Source organism: Monopterus albus, unplaced genomic scaffold, assembly GCF_001952655.1.
Source record: "Monopterus albus unplaced genomic scaffold, M_albus_1.0 scaffold82.1, whole genome shotgun sequence".
Taxonomy (NCBI): Eukaryota; Metazoa; Chordata; class Actinopteri; order Synbranchiformes; family Synbranchidae; genus Monopterus; species Monopterus albus.
In genome coordinates this window covers 42574-64553 of record NW_018127962.1, presented here as the reverse complement: position 1 = coordinate 64553, position 21980 = coordinate 42574, and the positions used below count along the sequence as shown (strand labels likewise).

Below are 21980 nucleotides of genomic sequence, written 5' to 3'. Positions count from 1 at the left end.
CGGGTCGTATGCGGCGGCAGCAGCGCCCCTCGCTGCAGCTGCAGAGTACTGTGCATAGGCAGTTCCAGTGTAGTCGATATAGGGGGAGGAAGCAGTGACAGGTGCAGCAGCTGCAGGCTGCATGTGAGGGATGACCACACTAGGCTGCACAAAAGCCTGGGGGTACATGTAGTGGGCCGGGATGCTGTGGGGCAAACACACACATATGAAGGGTTAGTTTGCTTCGGGACCACACACCAAATCTGAGAATTAGACCCCCAAAACCCAACTTTAACACACTGCGGCCAAGCGCCCTCCCACCACCCAGCCCCAGTCCAATCCACCAGTCAAGAACACCAAGGAAATGCCTGCTAGTAGGGATTAGAACAATATAGGGTTGCCAAAATAGAAATCTCTATGTGAAAAGAAAATTGGAAGGTTTGCACAACCAGGGGCTACCTATTACCCTCTGGGTTACTGAAATATACTGACGAATCACACTTCCATGAACACAGTTAGAAAGAGTGGAGCCTGGTTGATGAAGTCATCTTCTTTATGGGCTAGAACATGGGAAACAGGCTCTGGCTTTACTGTTTTGGTCAGTTTTGACGTTATGTTTTGGAAACAGAACTATACAGAAGTTAGATAAAAAGAAAAAAAGACAGCGTTTGGGAGCTGTAACCTGCAGCTCATCACATGTAGATTTGGCTCTGATGCTGCTTACTGGAGAACGAGCAGGGTGGGGCGGGGGTGGTAGTGGTGTGCACAGTGCCGGAGGCTAGGGTGCGGACAGAGGAGAGATGAGCCCAGGGAAGCATTGTGAAAATGTCACTGCCACTTTGACAGCTGGACAGTTTTCAAAAAGCAATGCTGCTGGCCATTTCCCCCTCTGTGTCAGGACAAAGAGCCGAGGGTGGGGGGGGTGGCGTATGGACTAGGCCCTGCAACCAGAGGGATGTTTCGATTAAATAAACAATTGTGAACAATGAGCACATTCTGCCCTCCCTCACATAGCCTTACCCCACCCCACAGACTCTATAAGGTCTGGAAACTTAGTCAGACAGCAAGTATGAGGGGGGCTTTTGAAAATTAAATGACTGGCTAAGAGAAGGAAAATGCTAACTTTTGATTGGAAAGCATAAATAAATAAAACATTAGGCCTTGTGTAAATTTGAGTTTTTCATGTCATCAAAAACAGTCCTTTCTCCAGGTTAGAGACAGAAATAAAGTCAAATTCAATCTCACTTTAATTCATTTGGAGTGAGAAGCATCCTCCTTGACAGAGTTGGAGACAACTTGATATTTGTTGCACAAGCCTCCACCAAAAAGTTACATATGTTGCTGTAGGTGACTTAGAATGAAGATTACTCAAAAAGTTGTTGAGAGAAAATTATAGAAACCCAATCTAATCATCTTAGTCTGTATAAATGAACATTGGGTGGTCACTTTTGGAGTCTGGATCAGGAAAGAAGAGAGGAAAGTGCAGAACATGTTCAAGAGTGAAAGGCAGGGTCTATCGTGGCAACCCTATTGTCAGCACTTCATTACCCAACCCAGTCCACTTCTCAACTGAAAACAGCGGGTCCAGAAAAAACCAGGAAAAACAAAACAACAGCAAGGCGTCAGAGAGGAAACCACATGTAAAAATAATCCACCTGGACTAGACTGAAAACAACAAGGGCACAGCACGATCACACAATTGAAAAGCCAGAAAAGAAAAGAGAAGGTATAAACTGAGGAGAGATTTGTGGTGGCTTTGTGGATTTGTCGTCACTGTCAGGCGCCTAACCACACACACAAACTCACACACTGGTTAGAACATTTAATAACATATCCACAGCTAAAGGATTCAGTATTTCCAACATTTAAACTGGAAAATGCACAGAAACAGCATTTCCATCATCAAGTGACACCGAAACTCTCCTTTGAAACCTGTGCTAATGAAACTCAGCAGAGCAAGGCAGGTTTCCAGGGTGATTTTACCGGATACCATCTCTAAAACCAGATGAGTAAGCAACTCCTGTACACCGCGGCAGAGAGACTTTTCCAGTTTGCTATCTGAAATCATTTAATTATTCACTTCCAGCTAACAGGGAGCAAGCAGGGACACAGACTGGCCAACATCCAGGTCAGCATTAATCTGATTGGTTTATTGCCAGCATGTAAACACACAAGATGTACAAGTATCTCCAGCTCACACACTGATGAATAAGAGATCTCTCAGCAGCTGCATTATCTCACAAATGCCCAATATACTTGTTTGTTATATTAACTTGTCTTAAAAAAAAGCATTTCAGAAAAATGTGTATCTATTTATATGGCTATCTGATAATAATATGAGTTTTATGTTTATGCATCACTTTTAATATTTTCCTGAATATTCTGATTCTGCTAAATGATACAGTGGATCTACTGTGAACAGAATTACTTTGTTATCCACAAAGTTTATCAAACATTGGTATATGCTTCAATCTGTATTCAAGCTACCAACACACATATTGTATAAGAGGAGACAGTGGGAGTAAATTTTGACATTATGAATTTAGCTAGAAATAGGCCCAGGACGTTTCCTTTATAGCCTTTATGTAGAAAGTAGTTTGAGAGTGCTGCCAGTTGATTTGAAAACATGCTTTGTGGCATTTCAATCAGTCTAGTGGGAACTGTTGGTAAAAGACTTTAAAAGAAAGTCTAACATTCCTCCATACATTCAGTTGCACTTTTTTTTTTTTTTTTACTGTATATGACTAACTGCAGAGAGTGCAGCTCACACACTAATTATGGTTTGGCTGCCTAATAGAAAAAAAAAAAGACCTCCAGTGGCATGTACTCATTGCCACTGCTCATGGACTCAAACTCCCAGCTCCAACATTCTTGGTTGAACCTTTGTGTTCAAATAGTATTGTTCGCTAACACTCACTCACACACATACACAAAGCAAAAGCTGAGGTTTTGGTCATAGGAAGAAAAGCTCTGGCTACAAAATAGTTGTTATCTGAAGACAGTCATAAAATAAGAACATCAAAACTATCACAATAACTTTGAGGCTGTCTTTTGGAGCCATGCTGATACATATGTGCATGTTCGTGTCTGTGTGTGGCTTTACAGACATGTTGTGTTCATGCAAAGCAGCTATTATTAAAGATCAGGGCTAAATAAAGGTTCTGTTCCATCATGTTTACCTTCTGCTGAGGTGACTGGATCTAATGTGTTTGTGCTCAGTGCTCATGTAGTCCACACCTGTCTTGCTGTGATATAGTTGTTCATGAAACCTTTGTTGTCACATCAGGACCTGAGTCATGATCCGCACATAGAAAATGACTTGGATCCAGTTAGTTTATGTGGATCCTTTATTAAATCGCTGAGTATAAAAGTTTATTAGTGACAAAACTACAGAGCAAGTACAATTTCAAGCAGTAGTCAGTGGTCTCTTCTTGGGTGAGGCTGAAAAACCTATGCTTACCCTACTCTGCTTTTACATGACAGAGAAATACAGCTCCCTCACCCTCAACAGCCCCCCCCAAACACATAACACAACACAGAGCTTCATGCAACTGCAGCATCAGCATTCGTGGCTTTGTGTGGCACAATGGGCGCGCTTGTTTTCCTTAACACCACGAGCCCATGTGAAAGCTCACTGTGAGAGAATACGAGAGAGACACCCAGACGTTTATTTGTGTCACATGGGAGGCTTTGGTGCGCTGAACTGAGCTGCAAATGAGCATGCATGTGCACAAACAAAGCCACACAAACACAGTAAAAGCACATATGTACAAATGCAACATGTCACATACATAAAAAAGGCACATACAGCTCAGATAATAACTGACAGGCCTGTCATTCATTCGTAAGACATCCATTCCCATATTTATGATGGTGCTATTTGTCCATAAACACAGAGAAGTGCAAAAAGAAAAAGAGAGCAGCTGTATTGAGTTGACAGAGCAAAGCAGAGTGAATGTGTGTGTTAAAGTAAGAAACTGGAAGATGCTCTGAGTACACGCAAGCAGCGATGGGGTTTGTTATTCTGAGAAGGGTAAAGGTGAGAATGTGAAGGGAAGGAAGGAAGAGGTGACTAGAAAAGAAAAGAAACGCCACACAGGAAAGTCACCACTCACTTCAACAAGACAATGAAAACATATGAAACAATAAACCCTGTTAAAACAAAACAGGTCACCCACAAGCTAAAAACAATTTAAAAAAAATTAACAAAAAAGACTTTGCTCTTTCTTGGCAAAGTTAATACGCGTCCACAAAAAAAAAAAGAAAAAAAAGCAAAGAACACCCAAAAATTCAGTCAATCCAGCTTTTTGGTCACAAAAGAAAGCACACGCTTTAGCTAACAACACCACTTCATAACTGCACACATAGCTCTAAGATCTATTTTTAAAAAAGTCAAACGCCACATGAAATCGATGTACATGCATCTATAATCACCATTTTGAGAGCTTGTTTGTGTGTGCTTGAGTCTACAGGTAATTCCTTTCTCTGATCTGTGATTATGTTGACAGAACTATTCCACAAACCAGCACAGTTAGCTTAACCGAGAGTGAGCCTGTCGGACCAGAGAAAGATAGATAACATTGAGTCAAGCTGAAAGTTTCATTAGTGTCCACTCAGCACACACACGCACACACACATGACTATACATTTTCACAGTTTTACTAGGTTTTTGGTGATCAGCGATACAGAAACACACTGCTTGTTGTCAACCATTAATATTTGGAGATAAAACAGGAGTAAAGACAAAAACTTATAGTATAAATAATCATGTTAAATTGAGAAGAAATGAAGCCAAAACAAGTTTAAATTATTTACCTTCAGCTTTTGTGTCTACATAGGCAATGATCATCTCAGCAGTCTGCTGAACAATATGTAGATTGATAAGTACTTACCCATAAGGCCTTTGGATGAACGCAGGGTGAATCTGAGGAACACCAAAGGTAAAACCTGCAAAACAGAGGATGTAAAAGAAAGGTGTCAGTTCCAAAAACAGTAAAACAGTCACTGAAATATTCAGTAAACAGTCCTTCTCTGCACTGAGAATTTATAACCTCCTAAACATGTATCACCAGACGCTACCTGAGAAACAAATGAACCCTCAGGTGAAAATCAGGAAGGACTGACTGGCTGATAAAGCTGCATACATGCTGAACCCAAACAAACATTGCAGGGACAAAGTTGCTTCCTGTGTTGATGCGGATATTGAAGTAAAACACCTTTTGAAATCAACAGAAGTGACAAACATGCCTAATGTAAGTCTGACTGAAAACTAGACCTTGTTTGAATTTGGGTGAGTGGTATTTGGCTGGCTTTACCTGGCTGCATCACTCGAGGCTTGGCCCCCAGGTAGGCCAGATTGACATTAGCCTTTCTGCCATCAATGATGGGGTTGGGGTCCTTACAGGCCCGATCTGCAGCTGAGCGGTCCGCCATCGTCACCTGAGAGAGAAGGTGACACGCACAGGATGGAAATGTTTTAAATTACTGAGGCAGGTGCTGATTTTTTTATAGCACGAATACTGATAATGTCTCTTAAAGCGATGAGAAAAACAGAAAGCATTTTTTAGCCTGGGTTCAACTGCTGCATGTTCGTCTTCTTCCCTCTGTCAGAGTGGCCATCGTTAACAGCAGCAAGTATTTGGCAGGATGCATGCATCCATCAGCCTCATGTGGATGTGTTGAAACTATCAGGAGTGAATGAGAGCCTGGCTGAGATGACTGACTGAACGCAGATCCAGTATCACTCCCATTGCAGCAACCAAACATTATTTCTCTGCTTAGAGCTTCACTACTCTCCATTCTATTTACACACTTATGCAGCTTAGGTCATTAAACACAACCAAAGGCATTCACTGGGGGAATGAAGAAGAAAGTTAATGTAGCTGTAACATTTTGTTTAAGTTGAAGCTGTGGAAAATCCAGTCAACAGAAGAATATTAGTTCCACTGTACAGATATCTGTGCCTATCAGGGGTGGTTATAACTTTTTACTGAAGAGGCCAAATGTGAGCCAGCTCCATTTGTCCAGTTCTGCTACGTTCACATTTTGTCCATCAGGCGTACATAAATGTAAAAATGAATTAAAGAGCCACTGGAAAGGGATATGGTGCTGACTGAGTAGCACCAGTTGCTTTACGACCCCCTGCCTCTGAATTGCTTTTTGACAAGTGGGAGCAAAATATGTTTCCAGCCTTGTAAACAGCTTTTAGATGATGAAACCAGTGTAGCCATTTCAGACATCCGCTCTGCAATATCAAGACATCATCAGGAGTTTTTTTCTCAGCCCACCACAGCTGTCAGCTCAGTAAATGTGTCAGGGCGCATACCAGCATGGAGCAAGTTGACGGGTGCAAGATTGCAACAGAAGCCAGTGACAGATTTAAGCATTGCTTATCAAAACATGAACAACCCATGACTGCAGGTTTATTAATGTTAGTCATGCTGTTGTGAAAGACAGTAACAGCGAGCACACTAACAGACACAGACCTGCGATGGCAGAAAGTTTACGTGCGTAAAATGTTTTGGAGATATACTTTGTGTAAACGGGCCCAATATGTTATTATCAAATGATACTTACAAATCCATAACCCCTAGACTTGCCGGTTTGTCTGTCAGTAATGACCACAGCTTCTTCAATCTCACCAAACACCTCAAAATATTTCCTGAGACTTGAATCCGTGGTGTGGTAGGGGAGACCCCCAACAAAAATCTTCGTATAGGTCGTGTCCTTTTGCGTAGTGTGCATCGTTAGTGCAAAATACAATAAATAGGAACAATAAAAAAAGAATAGCGCAGTGTCTCCTTATCAGCGTTTTGGATGAAGATACAGAAAAGAGAAAGAGCAGCTGACTCTGTAACTTTTTCAGAAGAGAAAACTAAACCCAAACTCGACAAAAATGACCTCTGGAGGCAGATTTATCTTCCGACAGTAAGTAGGGGAGTTACATGGAGCGGACTGTCCCAAAAAGACCACGAGGCTTTTCCAACTCCTCTCGATAACTGCGCTGTCTAACTAAATAGGCTTGGGACCCATTCCTAAAAGCGTTGCTCCTAACTCCACCCAGCTTTTAGTCCATCTCTGCCCGCCCACCAGCGCGCACAAACAGCTGGGAAGCCCGCACAGTGCGAAATATTGGAGGTCCTTCACAAAAAGGTTCCGGTTTGTCATGACTAGGATCGCGGTAAATTAATAATCAGGGACCGACAAAATCTGATTACACCGAAGTTGGGCACAAAGAGGGGCAGTGGCTTTCAGAAAATCCAGGGTGGTTCATGTGAAAAATAACCAAACATATAGTGGATATTTGTATGATTTTTTACTGTCTGTTCATTTTGGTCTTTTCTCACTTTGCTGTTTTAAAACAGACCAGGATTCAGCAGTGCAAAGAGGTCCATCCTGGCCAGCATGGATTAGGCCTCCTAATCAGGGACACATCCCAGCTGCAGCAGTGAACAACCAGAGATGCAGCTTTGGCGCTCTTCTGGAAAAACTGGCCTTCACAACTTGTGGGGGATTCAGAGAGCTTTGGCACGTTTCTTCGTCCACTGTTTCAGCAAAAAATATACAGTCGCTGTAATTTGAGAGTATGTGGACTCTAATTGAATTTATTTTTCTGTTTTTAAAGGTACCTTCGAGGTCTTAAGATCACGGGCCCAACTGTTATGACTGACCCACAAGTTTCAAAAAACGTATCAGACAACTTATAACAAACGTTCAACAAGTGTGGCTCCATTTTACACCACTGCTTCTAAAGTCATTGATATTAAAAGGCTTTGCCGAATCGACCCTTATTCTTAATTTTGAAAAGATAACGGTCATGTTTCACTAATTAAATCAGGCGTGAAGAGCTAAGCTCAAAAGTGATCACTGCACCTCACGTCATAAAATTACGCACAGCTCTTTTGATGGGTAAGGGAAAAAACAAACCAGTCAGAGATCAATTCATTCAAGAGTCTCTGCACATGAAGGTGATTAAAACAAGGCGTGAAGCGTGGGCTGACAGATCTCCTATTTGAACAGCCAAGATGAGTCACTCACCTCTAGTAATGTGAGAGGGACCTCTGCTGTTAATCATTCATGGCGGCTGCGCTTCTGTGAGCGCTTTGTGTCTGCGGAGTATACATTGTAACTGCATGTAACACAGTGAGCTCTGCAGCGGGAACATGATTGTATTTCATTTAACATGCTCTGCCATTACTGTTAAGTCAATTAGCTGTGCATTATGATGTTTTATGACGACCAATATGTTTGAGATGCAGGTCACCAGAGGTACTACAGCCCACAGTTCTAACTTGTCCTCGGGTGTGTTATTCCACAATGTTAAGAGTGTTTTGTATGATCCAATATGTCTTTTGTAGGCTATTAAAACTACAATTGAAATCTGTATTTTTAAAGATATGACAACAGCGCTTATATTAACTCTCATGTATCTGAGTGTGAATTGCTTCTGCAGAGCTCCAGATCACAATGAAATGCAACCTGATAGAGCATCTTTCTGTGGTGTATCTGTTCACTCACTGTTTTATTAATGCAGCCACATGCCCTTTAAAATCCGAATGGAGTCCTGAAAAGGGGGACCAGTATCAGGTTCCTGTGGCTTAACAATAGGGATCTGGTCAGGTTGCATCCCCCTGTTGTATCTGTTCATGTGACTAGTTTGAATCCTCCTATAGTTTTACAGTAATCAGCTGTGGTCTAATTTAAAGCTTTAATTATACTTTCTATCCAATTTTCATTTTAGAAATACTCAAAACGAAAGCTCCACATCACATGTACAGTGAATATGTGTCAGTAATCACAGAATGTGGGTCCAGTACTGACTGTTTGTAAATTCATTCACAAATTTTTCATAACATACAAATGGAAAGTTTTTTCAGCTTAATCGAGACAAAGGCCGGACAGCTGAAACTGACACTATGTGTGTAGCACACAGCTGCAGGCAGAGAAAAAGGTCAAGGATCACTAGAACAGCTGAATACCCAAAGTATAGTCACACCAACATCTTAAAAAAATCTCCTAAAAATTCAAACTTAGTTAAGTTAGAAAGTTAAAGTGCATGCAGTTAAATTCATTTAGTTTAAAAACTCTGGATTCTGGCAAATTGCTGAACACACACAGATGAAATGGGAACTTTGTTGATGAACAGCAACTTCAGATTTCACATCTTTCCTCATATTGCCAAACCCTCCTCTGTACAGATGAGGTGGACTGACTTTGTGGTGTTGAGACACAACTTTAACTCACTGAAACAGCGCCATCTTCAGTCCAACAGAACAACTGCCTAAAGTACCCGGATCACATGCAATATTAGACAACATTCAAAAAACCCAAGTGTAACACAAAAATTAATTGGTTATATAGGCAAGAACATTAAGTCTTGGTCATCTTTATTAAATCAATCACTGAGGTAAATTATGCTGCATTTGAGAGAAAGCCCTCATGTTCATTTGTGTTTACTACTGAGCTACATTATCCTCTGATAAAGAGCATTTATCGGCTGCACTTCCCTGGAGTGGAAATAATGTCTCTGTGGTGAGAACACAAACGACTCACCTGCACATCAGCTGTGCATAAATACATCTGTCAATTTCTCTCCAAACAGTATTACCATTACATTTACTATATGCATGTATGTATTTTACAAGTTTCAATATGCCTCTCCTCTGTGCAAAAGATACTATTTTGGCGCTCTCCATCTCTCTCTTAGTACCGATTAATGGCTCATCCGTGGGCTAATTTAAAATTTCTCCTCTTTGTCTTCTGCATGTTGAAAGGTAGAGTCACTCTCCAGCTCCCACAAGGCTTTGAGGAGCTGGCTCGACTGGAGCTCCTCCAGTTGGTTCAACTCCTCCTCTTCCTCATCACCTTTCTCACACACCCTCTTGGCACCTTCGCCTCTGGTAGCTCCACTTGCTCCTACCTTCTCTCTCCCTTCTGTCTTCTCTGCACTGCCCATTTCTTTTCTAGACTCTTTTTGGTCACCTCGAGCTTCTTTAACACACTCTCCTCCCTCGGCCTCTTTACATGCAGTTTGGCTGTGAAGCGGTGGATGTAGGATGTCGAGGCTAACAGAGGACTGCAGTGGTCCCACTGGGCTGATGGGTGAGTTTTCGTCGTTGTCTGTTCTGGAGATGGGGGCACGGACACGAACACGTGCTGATTTGGTCCTTAAGCGTGCCTTGAGCTCGTTCTCCTTTAACTGAGAGAGGGTGGAAGGAACAGAAGTGTGTAGGAGAGAAAAAAAAAACTAAGATAAATTGTGAGAAGGCAATAGTGAGGAAGGAGCTGATACACACACACACACACACACTGTACCTTGCGCCGCTCTTCAGCCAGCTTCATCTTTTCCTCAATGTCTTCTATGCTGGGGAGAGCTTGTGCCTGCTTGGCCTTCAGGGACTCCAGTCTGGCAGGTCGTTGCCTGACCACCTCCATGTCATTCAGCTGATACACACACACAGCAGGGGGAGACAAATAACATAAACTTGACATTAGAGGTCAGTGAACTTAGATTGAAACTTACTGACCTCACCAATCCTACCTGTGAGAGACAATTAATCAAGAGTGTTCTGCAACAGATTTCATTACTCTGTTATAAATGTTATTCTGGGACGTTAGTGTTGTGGAGTGAAACAATTTTGATACAGGCAGCAAGGCGGAGACCAGAGGTTGTCACTGTCCTTCTAATCCACGCTGGCTTTTTGAAATATACTGTACATACAAAAGAAAACTTAGCGCACAGGCATATCTTTATTTTATTAAGCTTTTAAGAGCATAAAATATCACAATATTTAAATAATCAAAATTAAAGTAAATTTCTAGTCTCACATCACAGTACTGATATTGTGTCCTCCAGTTTAACACAGCCAAAATTCCATCTGTAGATAGTAGGCTTGTTAGTCTGTTCCAGCCTTGACCTCTGTGAACCAGGTACCCACCATGAGGCTATAGGCCTCCCAGGCCCTGCTACTCCTCTCTATGGTCTGCCCTTCTGGGATGATGCCCTGGTTCAACAGCTCCTCCAGGATGTCACTGGACTTCTGGCGCTCCTGTGCTGCCCTTTCCTGCTGCAGCAATCCCGAGCTGGCTGCACAGAGACACAAACACAATAACAACACTCCGGATGTGTGCACTGGATTTTCTCCACCAACTGGCTGGTGTAATTTTTTTGTCTGACTCACTCTTTAGGACACTGGCAGATGTTAGAGGAGGAAGTTTTCTGGGCACTATTCCAGGTAACAGGGGGACCTCCTTGCTTTCCATCACCACCCCACTGTCGGCGGTGCCCTTTGACACAGCCGAGCCTCCACAACCACCAAGTTTATTTCTTGTGTCATCCTGGCAACACAGAGACACATTATGATTGCAGAACCCCGCCACCTCACCCCTGGGACAATAGCCGTACATCCTGACTTTGCTATGTATGGTATCCCAGACGTGAAGTTGTCATGGTGGCATCTGTGTCTTAACACACTGTCGCAAACACAGTAGCTCAGGAACAATACTAATACACAGCAGGTACACTATTATTTTAATTGTATCCTGGTGATTACGGCATGGTGTTAGACATCCTGTAAAACATCATTTATCACCATATATATTCTAATATGATGCATTGCTGTAGAGTATATCAATTTAAATCAGCTCAGCTTTGATCAGCCACATGTCAATAGATGAATACAGTTCCCGTAATATAAACAAGTTATTATTAATATAACACTGTGAAATGAACCTGTTTTGGGCTGGGGGATGCAAGAGAAATTGATAAAAACAAACAAACAAAAAAAACCCATTCCTGAATTTTCATCTTTTTTCACCTAAAATAAAAATAGCCTATATCTATTACGTCATTATTATTAATTAATAGAACAAAGACTAGGAAATATAAAAAGGGCTCAGCTTTCTGTCTGTACTATTAACATTAATGTTAATTTCTAAGCACTTGTTGTAAATAAAATGGGCTTTTTACTTGTAAAGATACTTTTGCTTTTCATTGGTAAAGATTAGTTTAACCGGATATTTGATCAGCTGAGGCACTAAACTGAATGGCACACAGATTTGTACATTACCTCGGTAAATGTGCTAACCCCTAGCTATCGGTAGCTTAAGCGCTGCACAGTCTGGGACACCACTGTGGAAACTACACCTGGTTTAAAGTCCACTCCTCGGGTTTAACTAAGAATGGCGGGTTGGGTGACTCGGACCTACCTCGTCTCCATTCACCTCGTCGGGGGTAAACGTTTGGACCACGGTGGTTGAGGAGCTGGCGCATCCCATATCTATCCCAAAGCAACTACGTGAAACAAATTTAGTTAGCTGCACATCTGAACCGTGTGGTCTGGCATTCCTTCACACGGACGGACGGACAGTCTCCATAGACCCGGTGCGTTGCTACGGACAGTTGCTACAATAAACGTGACCCGGTCAAAGAGGTGACACCCAGAAACAACACGCTACAAAACAGCAGTGTTCCGACGAACTGTTACCTTGTAGCAGTCTATTGATTCATTAACCCCAACCCCATCTACTTTGTAGATAACAAATGATGACACAACACGCCCCCACGCTCTTACCAGGGCACCAAAGTGAAATTTAGAAATACTCATGGGTGGATTAATAAATGAGCACAGGGTCAGTGGTGGAAAATAACTAAGTACATTTACTCACATATTTTAAGTACAATTTAGAGGTATTTGTACTTTGAGCATTTTCATTTTGTGCTACTTCACTACATTTTGGAGGCAAATATTAGACATCCATTTACATTGACTTTGATTTTTTTTTTTTACCTTTAGCTAGCTATTAACGCTTTTCCTATCTGCATGTGTGGTTTTTCAATGAGCCAAGTGAAGACATGTAAGAAATACTGAATTAAAGCTCAACTGTGCTTAGTTCAAGTAACAGAAGCAAGTGTTTTCAGACCAGTTTCAGAATGTGTGCTCACTGTGACAGTCTGAAATCAGGACAAGCATCATATAAAAAAAGAACATAGAATCCCAGTGCATTCTCTATGTATTTAGATGTAAATGTGTCTTTCATGAGGCATTAAAACCCCCACCCTGTATTAAATAACCAAAAGCTCAATTGATCATAGATTGCCTGATGTAATTCCTTACTTTGAATTTAAAGGATATGCTGATACCAATGTACAATATGTGTGAGAAGCTAATAAATTAATAATTAAACCACAATGCATTCTGTAAGAAAACAGAAAACATGAATGCTTTTTATGGTTTTATTGATGTAATTACCCATGGTTTTAAAGTTTCTCACTCGTCCAGTAATAGTCATGGCTTTAAAATTAAACTGACTTCCTTTTCATCCAAAGTCACCCTCATCCATTTAAACACGCAATAGAAAAATATATACTCAATACTTTGTACAATACTGGTTTTGGTCCAAACAAAAGTGGATCAGAAAAGCCAATATACCTTTAGTCAAAGGCTCTCCAATTTGCATTTAAGTTCCTTTTAAATGGATTTGGGCAACTTTGAATACAGGAATTTACATAATAAATTCTAAAGACAAAAATGCTGAATGCAGAGTTGGTAGCACAAAAATTTAACTTCACAGATAAAAAAAAGAAAAAATTCACTATTTACAGGTTTTTATAATAATATTCAAAGGCCAATTAAGAGAGAGATTAAGAGGAAGAGGCAGAGAGAGGTAAAGGGAGAGCTTAAAGAGTCAAGAGGAGGGAGAGAGAGAGCGCAAAAGACAAGAGGGCACGAAAAGCAGAGTAGTGGAGGTCAAATAACTAAACATGGAACAGTTTAGAAACTATGCATTTACAAAGTCCTAAGGAGTTGAACGAGGGCGCAGTGCCTGGATACGTTTTCCCCTCTCCCAAAACCCGCCCTCCGTTCTTCCTCATTTTTGTGTTTAACATTCATTTGCTTCCTCACCTGTGGCAGTGCTAGCTAGCGGGGCTAGTTAGCAGCCCAGGTGGTAACTCCGTCGTTCAGTTTTCATACACACACACCGACACAATCTCAGCATGTACAAAGAAACCAAACACACCTCAGGTCTGTACATAAGAGGGAGAAAAAAATACAAGCACACTGCACTCACCACTGAGATTACACACTCATCCCTGTACATACAGCACACTGCACTGACACCATGGCTGCACCTCCAACAGCACCTTGATTCCTGTGAAGGAACAGTCTAAATAGTTTGCAGGATTACCACTGGAGATTTGCCACACAGCTCGCACTACCTCTCTGCATATCACAGCTCATAACCTGATCACCCATACTAATTAATAGGATTCTGTGTTCACTCGCAACTCTTCAGATTTACAGTTTTTGCCTTTGCAATTTTATTACAAAAAGTCATGCTTAAAGTCTAGCTGACATTTGCCGGTGTTCAAAATATAGATATGACTGCGTTGCTTGTTTATCATGTCGAGCAGGGGGTCCTTGCTTGATTGTTGTTTTCTAAGTCAGTGTCACAGGTCAGTCACTTTTTTTCATGTGGGATGGTCTCACATATTGACAGATCTGGTTTACATGTGAATTATCAGCTCAGCCTACATCACACGCCACAAAGTCATTTTGGTGTTTGTCCAGTTGAGACCGTCCAGGACTTTTAGTTTTCAGTGGGGATATAGTCAAGTCAAAGTCAAGTCCACTGGGCTCTACTTTCTGCGTCGCACTGCTGTCTTGATCTTACGCCCAGCGATCGCTTGCTGTCCAGCAGGAGAAGCGGGGAAGGATTTAGCTGATCTGGAAAAGCAAATGACATCCCACCATTAGCAGCATCACAAAAAAACAGAGGTGAAAATGACTTATTCTTCAGAGCATTTTTTTTTAAGTCAAAACACAACTAAAAATATTCTGATATGCAGCAGTACATATCTGTTGTTTAAGTGTTCAATGCCAGTGGGTGGAATTCCACAATGTCCTTATCGTGACTCAGCCTGAAGACAGGGAACATGTATGTGTTTTGCTGTGCATATACTAACAAAGCGCATGTAGACTGAAGAGGGGCAACATACCCGATATTGAATGTGGGGGGCTGTGGGAAGTTGAATCCGCCTCCAGGTGCTCCTGACTGAGGTGCAATTAAGGGGTTGGCTGAGGGGGCAGGAGACGCTGCTGATCCTACTCCAAAAGTGAACACACCTGAGGTATTATTTGTGGCTCCAAACGCACTGGCTCCTCCAAACTGAAAGCCTCCACCTGACAAACATAACACATTTTCATTTTTAAACTCATTTAGATTTTCACACATCTGGGATAGATATGACTTCATATTATGAGCATTATTAGCACATCTTACTACAGACAAGAAAAATAATTAGTCGCTCACCTGGTGCAGAATTAGCAGCTACCCCAAATACAGCTGTGGAGTCGGCCTGTTGTCCAAAGACAGGGGTGGCATTGGGTTTGACTCCAAAGGCTGGGGTCTGGGAGGGGGCGGCTGTGAAGGGGGATCCAAAGGATGAGCCAAATGAAGGAGTCTGGTTGGCCCCAAACCCACCAGATGGGGCTGAGCTGAACACAAATGGAGCGGGAGCTGCAGATGGGGCTGTCAGTAAAAAAAAAAAGAAAAGAAAGAAAGAGAAAGGATGAAAACTATTAAAACATATACTGCTAATAGTTTGTGGCTATTACTCAAAATGGATATAAATACTCATCATCTCCAATATCCAACCAGAACAAATACAGACCTGAAGATGAGGCAGCAGAGGGTGCTGCTGCTCCAAATCCAAAAGAAGCAGCAGCAGGAGGAGCAGCATTGGCAGGATCACCAAAGATGAAAGGCTGAGCTGGAGCTGGGGCTGGAGTCGAGTTCAGAGGAGCAGCTGAAGGGGCAGGCGGCTGGCTGTCCTGACTCTGGCCAAACATAAAGGCTTTAGCAGGAGAAGCGTCACTGGAGGTTGCAGCAGGCTGACCAAACATGAAGGTGCTGGAAGCTGCAGAAGGAACTGAAGCCTGGGTGGAGCTGCTGCCACCGGTACCAAACAGACTTGGGGTGGAGGACGACAAGGTGGTGGAGGTTGTGGTGTTGGTGGGATTGCTAGCCATAAAGGAAAAGGCTGGTTTTGGAGCAGCAGCAGAATCTGTCAGGGAGAAGAAAGTGTTTCTTATGCTTCATAATCCACTGAAGTGGAAAAACTGTACTGAAATACAGAAAACGTTTAACTAACCAAGTCTTATTTTTGGCTTTTTAGTGAGTAGGTTTAGCTTTTTCAACTTTGATAACCATATTTGTTGTACTTGTATATAGATACATTTCAATAGTAATAACAAAAAAGCAAACTTTCCCACCAAATTATTTACCCATTCCTTTAACAAATTACCAAAGAGATCAATATTTAAACTAATCATGGCAGTTATCATATGAGACATTTTCTAAAAGATTCACAAATTAAATACCTGTAGCATTTTGTCCAAAAGTGAAGGAGGGCTTTGGAGCCTCTGCAGCAGATGTGTCGTTCTTGTCTGCTTGTTTGCCAAAGGTGAATGTGGGTGGAGGTTGCTCTGTTGAAGCACTGGGCTTGCTGAAGGAAAAAGCTCCTGAAGTGGCCAGTGTTGGTGCAGCATTTGTATCTTTACTAGCGGTACCGAAGAGGAAGGTAGATGGAGCTGAAGAGGCAGCAGCTTCCTTCTTTTCATCGGGCTTCCCGAAGGTAAACGTAGGAGCCGCTGGTGCTTTGTATGGCTGTAAGGACCCAAAAGTAGTGCCGCCTTGAGGTGTGGTGGTGGCCAAAGTTGCCTCACCCATTTGCCCAAAAATAGATCCAGTGGTGGTGGTAGTTGCATTGGTATTTGTTGATGTGGTGTTATTTGATGATGTTGCACTGTCACTCTTTTCTTGAGATGAAGCAGGAGAATTGAAACTAACAGAGGATGAGGAGGGGGTGGTGGTGGTGGTGGTGGTGGTATCTGATATTTTCTCTTCAGGTTTTGCCAGTCCAAAGGTGAAGCCACCCTTAGCGGAGCTTTCTGTGCTAGAGGATCCAGTTCCAAAGACTATCCCACTGCTGGCTACAAACTTTAACCCAGAACCTGTGGCAGGTGGGTCTGACTTTTTGTCATCACTAGAGGCAGACCCAAATTTAAAGCTCTCTGCTGAGCTGCCGAATTTAAACCCTGATGTGGTAGTAGTGTCTTTAGAAGTGGTTTCTGATGAGGAGCTTCTACATGGGACTCCAAATTTGAACCCACCTGATGATGAAGAAGAGGATGGCTCTGAAAATGAGTCCCCAAACTTGAAACCTCCAGATGCAAAACCCACAGTACTGTCTGATGTGCCAAACTTAAAACCTCCAGAACTCGAAGCAGAAGAGATGAATGTAGAGGAGCCTGAATTCCCACCAGCTAATGTACAAAAAGCTTAAGAGAAACAACAGGTAACAAGATTAAAAGGTGAAAAGTGTAGATCAAGTGCAGGTTATATTTCAGAAGTCTTAGGTTTATCAAAACCTAATATTTTGATGTGATTTGATATGGTTGTCGTGACAGTTTTACATGATACATAAAAACAGATACAGCAATACATTGTCTATGTGCCATATATATTACGCCGCCTTAAAGAGCGACTACAACCCTAAAAATGCCTCAGTTGAACTGCACACTTCTGCCATTGCTGTGACAAGGACCTTTTTAAAATATCAACAAAAACCTTTAAGCCATTTGCCATTAACATGCTACTACAAAAACCTAACAGAGGGTCACTTTTGTTACCTTTGGGCTCCACTTTAGCTCCAGGTTTGGCTGCCTTGCAAGCAATACACTGTATATCAGCAGCCTTGTTCTGTACAAGACAGACGTCACAGTCCCAGGCCCCCTCTGGCTTCTTGAACTTGTCTCCCAACCCAAACACTGGAGCAGTGCTGGCTGAAGAAGAGGATCCTGATGAAGCTCCAGCTGTGTTAATGAGGAAAGGAAGATGTTTCACTGAACTAAAAAAGGCTCCTAAAACACCCTTTAGTCAGTAACAGACTTACACGATTATGAAAAAGCATTCAGCATTTTTCAGAATATCAAAAATAAATATAATCATGTTTTTATTACCTGGTTTAGCACCTGTGCAGGCCGCACACTTTGTGTCCTCTGCCTTATTTTGCACCCAACAAGTATCACATTCCCATGCACCCTCAGGTTTCTTGAACTTGTCTCCAAATCCAATGAACTCTGTAGAAACAGGGGCTGTGGGGGCAGGTACAGTCTTACCAGCTGAGAAGGCAGAGGGAAGCGTAAGTGAGGGCTTAAGTCCCATCCCAGGTTTGGCTGTTTCACAGGCAACACACTTTACTGCATCAGGTTTGTTCAGAACAAGACATGTATCACAGTCCCAGGTTCCTGCAGGTTTGGTAAACATTGTACCAAAACCTGTGGTGGTTGTAGTGGTGGAGGTGGTAGTTGTGCTGCTGCTCTCCAGCACAACCGAGCTTGCAGGTGAAGGTTTACTATCTGCAGATTTGGATGGGGTGGAGTTGGGCTGCGGGGCCTTACAGCAAACATACTTTGTGTCTGATGGCTTGTTCTGCACCAAACAGACATCACGGCTCCAGCCCGGTGGAGCTTTGAACAATTCACCCAACCCTGATGAAGAAGGGGGGGAGGAGGTGGTTGTGGAGGGGGAGGTGGACTGTGTAGAGATCTCCTGGGGAGCAATGTCAGGGCCTGGGGAAGTCCGAGTAACAGGAGAGGCAAATCCTAGAGAGAGGAAAAAATGAGTAGGATTAAAATAATGAACTTCTGAAGTGAATCTTGTAAAAATGTATAATGAAGAACAGAGAACAGCTGCAGATAATGTGTTAGTGATTCTAACCAGGCGCTTTGAGAAGATCCAGCACACTTCCCTGCTTCAGGACCTTGGCTGGTTTCAAGGGTCCTTCCAAATCTTCTGTGCTTTTGCTGGCTGCTGGTTTCACTGTTGAAAACATGTAAACACAAAGGACTAAAATAAATTCTACATTTTCTCAGTTAAGGCAAAAAAATCAGAGTCAGGCCAACTGTAAGAAAACTGTTACCTGCTGCCGGTATGGGAGTGGCCAGCTTCCCATTTGACATAGAGGGACCTAATTTAGCTACAGGTGCACTAAACGTAAATCCATCCTGCAAGTAAGAAAAGCAAATAACCTTACTATCAGTGACACAGTTTGAAGGCACTGCTATATAAGCAAATATAAACATAATGATGTAGATAAACCATATACTTACGGAAGGTGAAAAGGAAGGTGGGCTAGCAGCAGTTGCTTTGACAATAGGGGAAGAAAATGTAAAAGGTACACAAGGAGGTGTTGAGGCCATTGAAGGCTCCTGGGGGCGAAGGACACCAAATTAGAAAAAAGTTCCAAACTATTAGATTTGTAGTAACACTGTAGTAGGATTCCAACTTTGAGCTCAGACCTTATTGGTGACCGTTTCCTTAGCAGGAGTAACGGCCGTGACATTGGGGGCAGTGCTGATGGTAGTGGAGGTGGTGAGAGGTGGAGGAGGGGAGGAGAAGCTGAAGTTGGGCAAAGCAGCGGTGCTGATAGGAAGTGAAATGGTAGGAAGGTCTGGTACCTCAACCACCTAAAGTCAAAGAACACATGCATCATTAGGTGGTCCCATTTTTGAAACTGCAACCAATCTTTATGCATCCACACACTAGGAATGGTTTCACAATGGCAGTTCTATTTTGGATCCAGTTCCAAGTTGTTAAAATACTGTGCTTCATGAAGCTTCAGGCCAAACAAATCCCTCACCAAACCTGTGATGGGTAGGAGAGAAACTCAAATATGGAGAACCGACACTGAATTCAACAAAACAGCAGCAAAATGTGATGTTTGCAGGGTGGTATTTCGGGGGTCAGGCTAAAAATAAGTCTGACACACCTGTTTCTTATCACTTTCACACAAATGCTGTTTGGTTTGTATCAGTACTGAATAAATCCAATCTAGAGTTAGGGTGTACACTGATCATAACTATTGTTACAATTAAAGTTTTTTGAATACAAAACCCTGTGGGTTTCTGGATGCAATGCTCTCACCTCATCCTCTTCAGAGCGTTTGGAGGAGGGTCGTGCACTGGTCCTCTCTCTCTTCATCTTGCCCCCTCCAGTGTTGATGCTGCTGGCTGCCGGCGTGCTTGACAAAGGATAGGCTAGGTTTCTGGAACTCGTTGTGCTAACAGAGGGGTAAACAAGTTTTGTTAGTAAAAATAAACTTAAAAAGTACATCTTAATAAAAATAATTGCCCTCCTAATATTCCTTCAACCTATTTGAAGGTTGGGGAGGTGTAACACGGAAGTGCTAAGGAATTGTTTACATGTTATTTGTTGTTTAAAGAACTGCTGGAAAGGCCAGCAAAAACAATCTACACCAACTTAGTCACAAATTCATGATTTTATGTTTCTCACAAATGGTATGAAATGCAATGAATAAATGAGAGTGTGCCTATTATTTTGCATCACCTTTGAGATGGACCAGGGGTTGCTCCACGAAGCTGCTGTAACTGTCTTGTGGGCTATGGGAAAATTAAAGAAGAAACACAATTTGACTTCATTTACAATACAGGGATGATGATGTATAAAATAATGCCACACTGCGTTTCTGACCGCCTCTCTTGGGGTCATGTCCAGAGTTCGGCTCACTCCTCCAGGAATCAAAGTAGGCCTGAAGGACATGGAGCGGTTTCCTGACACTGAGGCTCCAGAAGGAACCACTAGCTTCTGCACCGGTGGAAGAGGCGACTCCATCTGAATTAAAGGGCAATTCAAATTAAAACTAGAAACAGAATAAATAAAAGGTGCCTCTTTGTGTAAATGTGTACCATACAGCTTTTGACTCCACGCTACAGAACTCAATGGGTGTACAAACCATACTAAAATGCAACAGAGAGTCATACCATTGCATTTAGGTATGTACATAACTTCAACACAAAGACAGAGTAGATTAGCATGTGAACAGTAAGAGTCTGCAACTACACAGATGATGTTTGATAGAAGAATAAATTCTTCTTCCAGGAATTTGTTGATAATGAAATAACACCAGCATTATCCTTTAATTCTGGACAACAGCTATAATGATTTTTTGTGACATTAGCTAACCGCAGGTATATTGCTTTATTGTGGCTGTTGTTCAAAACACAACAAAAAATTGCAGACCAGAAATGCTATATGACATTTGAGGTAGTTTACAATTTCACTGTTGGTCAACTACAAAGCACAGACAATTAGAATTTCTAGCTATAAAATGTTCTGCTGTAAAATCTCAAAGATCCAAAAGGATTGAGCTTTAATTTGGATCCTGCCTAGGTAAAACCCCAAAAGTAGCAACCAGTCATGAAAGGCCCACTTGGATAGTGGGCTTTGTTGTTTCAGATCTGTCAACACACCACTGTTGAAGTTTACAAAGCAGCTGTCACAGCTAGAAATGCCTGACAGTTACTATTGAGGACCAGTTCAGTCCAGGCTACACTTAATACAATGAGCGTACACATATTCATGAGCCAAATAAAACAAACAGTCCAGCACACTGTCGCTCACAAGCATGTGCAAAGACATACACGTTTAAAGGTTAACATATGTAGTGCAGACACACACACGCAAGTGGTAACAGCTGTGTCCCAGCTAAGGAGAATCCTGTCAACTACAGTGAAGGAGGCCAACAGGCAGGACAGAAAATGACAGGAATACGAACCACAAGTGCTGCTGGCTTTGTACAATGACATCCCTGTTTCATTCACACCACTAAGCCTTGTATAAAGCTACACACACTCCACTAGAAGACAAGTCAAGTGTGCATACACAAGCTGATAGTCATAGAGGAGCTCATCAATAAAACAGACATTGCAGTTTACTACGCATAAAAGTAATGGCTGATCAATGATGATAATGGAGTACAGTTTTCAAATTCTGCACTTACCCGTTTCTTTTTTGACTGGAAAAGTGAAACATCTAGATTTGTGCCATCCATTGACTGGAAAGGGAAAAAAACCTTTTGTTTCCAGGTGGTTTTGTTATTATTTCAGGATTACAACATTTTACATATTACTTGTCTT

At 42.1% G+C, this 21980-nt stretch overlaps 3 protein-coding genes across 4 annotated transcripts in view; all 3 read right to left on the bottom strand.

The window, feature by feature from the left end:
* Positions 1-2745: 2745 nt before the first annotated feature.
* rbm24a (RNA binding motif protein 24a) lies at positions 2746-7010 on the bottom strand. The gene is made up of 4 exons (XM_020606974.1): positions 6556-7010; positions 5295-5418; positions 4872-4926; positions 2746-4531 (listed from the first exon to the last, which is right to left on the bottom strand). Exons 1-4 carry the CDS (start codon positions 6721-6723, stop codon positions 4516-4518), a joined length of 363 nt encoding a protein of 120 aa, XP_020462630.1. The 5' UTR covers positions 6724-7010; the 3' UTR covers positions 2746-4515.
* A 2280-nt stretch (positions 7011-9290) lies between these two features.
* On the bottom strand, positions 9291-12482 carry stmnd1 (stathmin domain containing 1). The gene is made up of 5 exons (XM_020606973.1): positions 12187-12482; positions 11160-11316; positions 10917-11065; positions 10294-10422; positions 9291-10177 (listed from the first exon to the last, which is right to left on the bottom strand). Exons 1-5 carry the CDS (start codon positions 12253-12255, stop codon positions 9716-9718), a joined length of 966 nt encoding a protein of 321 aa, XP_020462629.1. The 5' UTR covers positions 12256-12482; the 3' UTR covers positions 9291-9715.
* Positions 12483-13199: 717 nt separating this feature from the next.
* The window catches only part of nup153 (nucleoporin 153), a 16014-nt gene continuing 7233 nt past the window's right edge, over positions 13200-21980 (bottom strand). Inside the window, exons 8-22 of one of the 2 annotated variants that reach the window (XM_020606836.1) lie at positions 21845-21898; positions 20536-20676; positions 20392-20444; positions 19969-20104; positions 19344-19511; positions 19155-19253; positions 18965-19049; positions 18763-18864; positions 18003-18647; positions 17673-17855; positions 16362-17321; positions 15653-16045; positions 15292-15510; positions 14978-15161; positions 13200-14705 (exon numbers count right to left, since the gene is read on the bottom strand). In XM_020606836.1, the coding sequence (XP_020462492.1) occupies positions 14618-14705; positions 14978-15161; positions 15292-15510; positions 15653-16045; positions 16362-17321; positions 17673-17855; positions 18003-18647; positions 18763-18864; positions 18965-19049; positions 19155-19253; positions 19344-19511; positions 19969-20104; positions 20392-20444; positions 20536-20676; positions 21845-21898 (3510 nt within the window). In that variant the 3' untranslated portion in view covers positions 13200-14617. The remainder of the gene's footprint in view (positions 14706-14977; positions 15162-15291; positions 15511-15652; positions 16046-16361; positions 17322-17672; positions 17856-18002; positions 18648-18762; positions 18865-18964; positions 19050-19154; positions 19254-19343; positions 19512-19968; positions 20105-20391; positions 20445-20535; positions 20677-21844; positions 21899-21980) is intronic. The other variant, XM_020606837.1, reaches the window with a different exon arrangement.

Excerpts from the sequence above, each read along its gene's own strand:
- rbm24a (XM_020606974.1), bottom strand. The coding sequence starts at position 6,723 with ATGCACACTACGCAAAAGGACACGACCTATACGAAGATTTTTGTTGGG. Across the intron at positions 5,419-6,555 it reads AGTCTAGGGGTTATGGATTT|GTGACGATGGCGGACCGCTC; the intron begins GTAAGTATCATT and ends CTTCTCTCTCAG. Across the intron at positions 4,927-5,294 it reads GCCTCGAGTGATGCAGCCAG|GTTTTACCTTTGGTGTTCCT; the intron begins GTAAAGCCAGCC and ends TCTGTTTTGCAG.
- stmnd1 (XM_020606973.1), bottom strand. The coding sequence starts at position 12,255 with ATGGGATGCGCCAGCTCCTCAACCACCGTGGTCCAAACGTTTACCCCC. Across the intron at positions 11,317-12,186 it reads ACGAGGTGAATGGAGACGAG|GATGACACAAGAAATAAACT; the intron begins GTAGGTCCGAGT and ends CTGTGTTGCCAG. Across the intron at positions 10,178-10,293 it reads TGGCTGAAGAGCGGCGCAAG|TTAAAGGAGAACGAGCTCAA; the intron begins GTACAGTGTGTG and ends ACCCTCTCTCAG.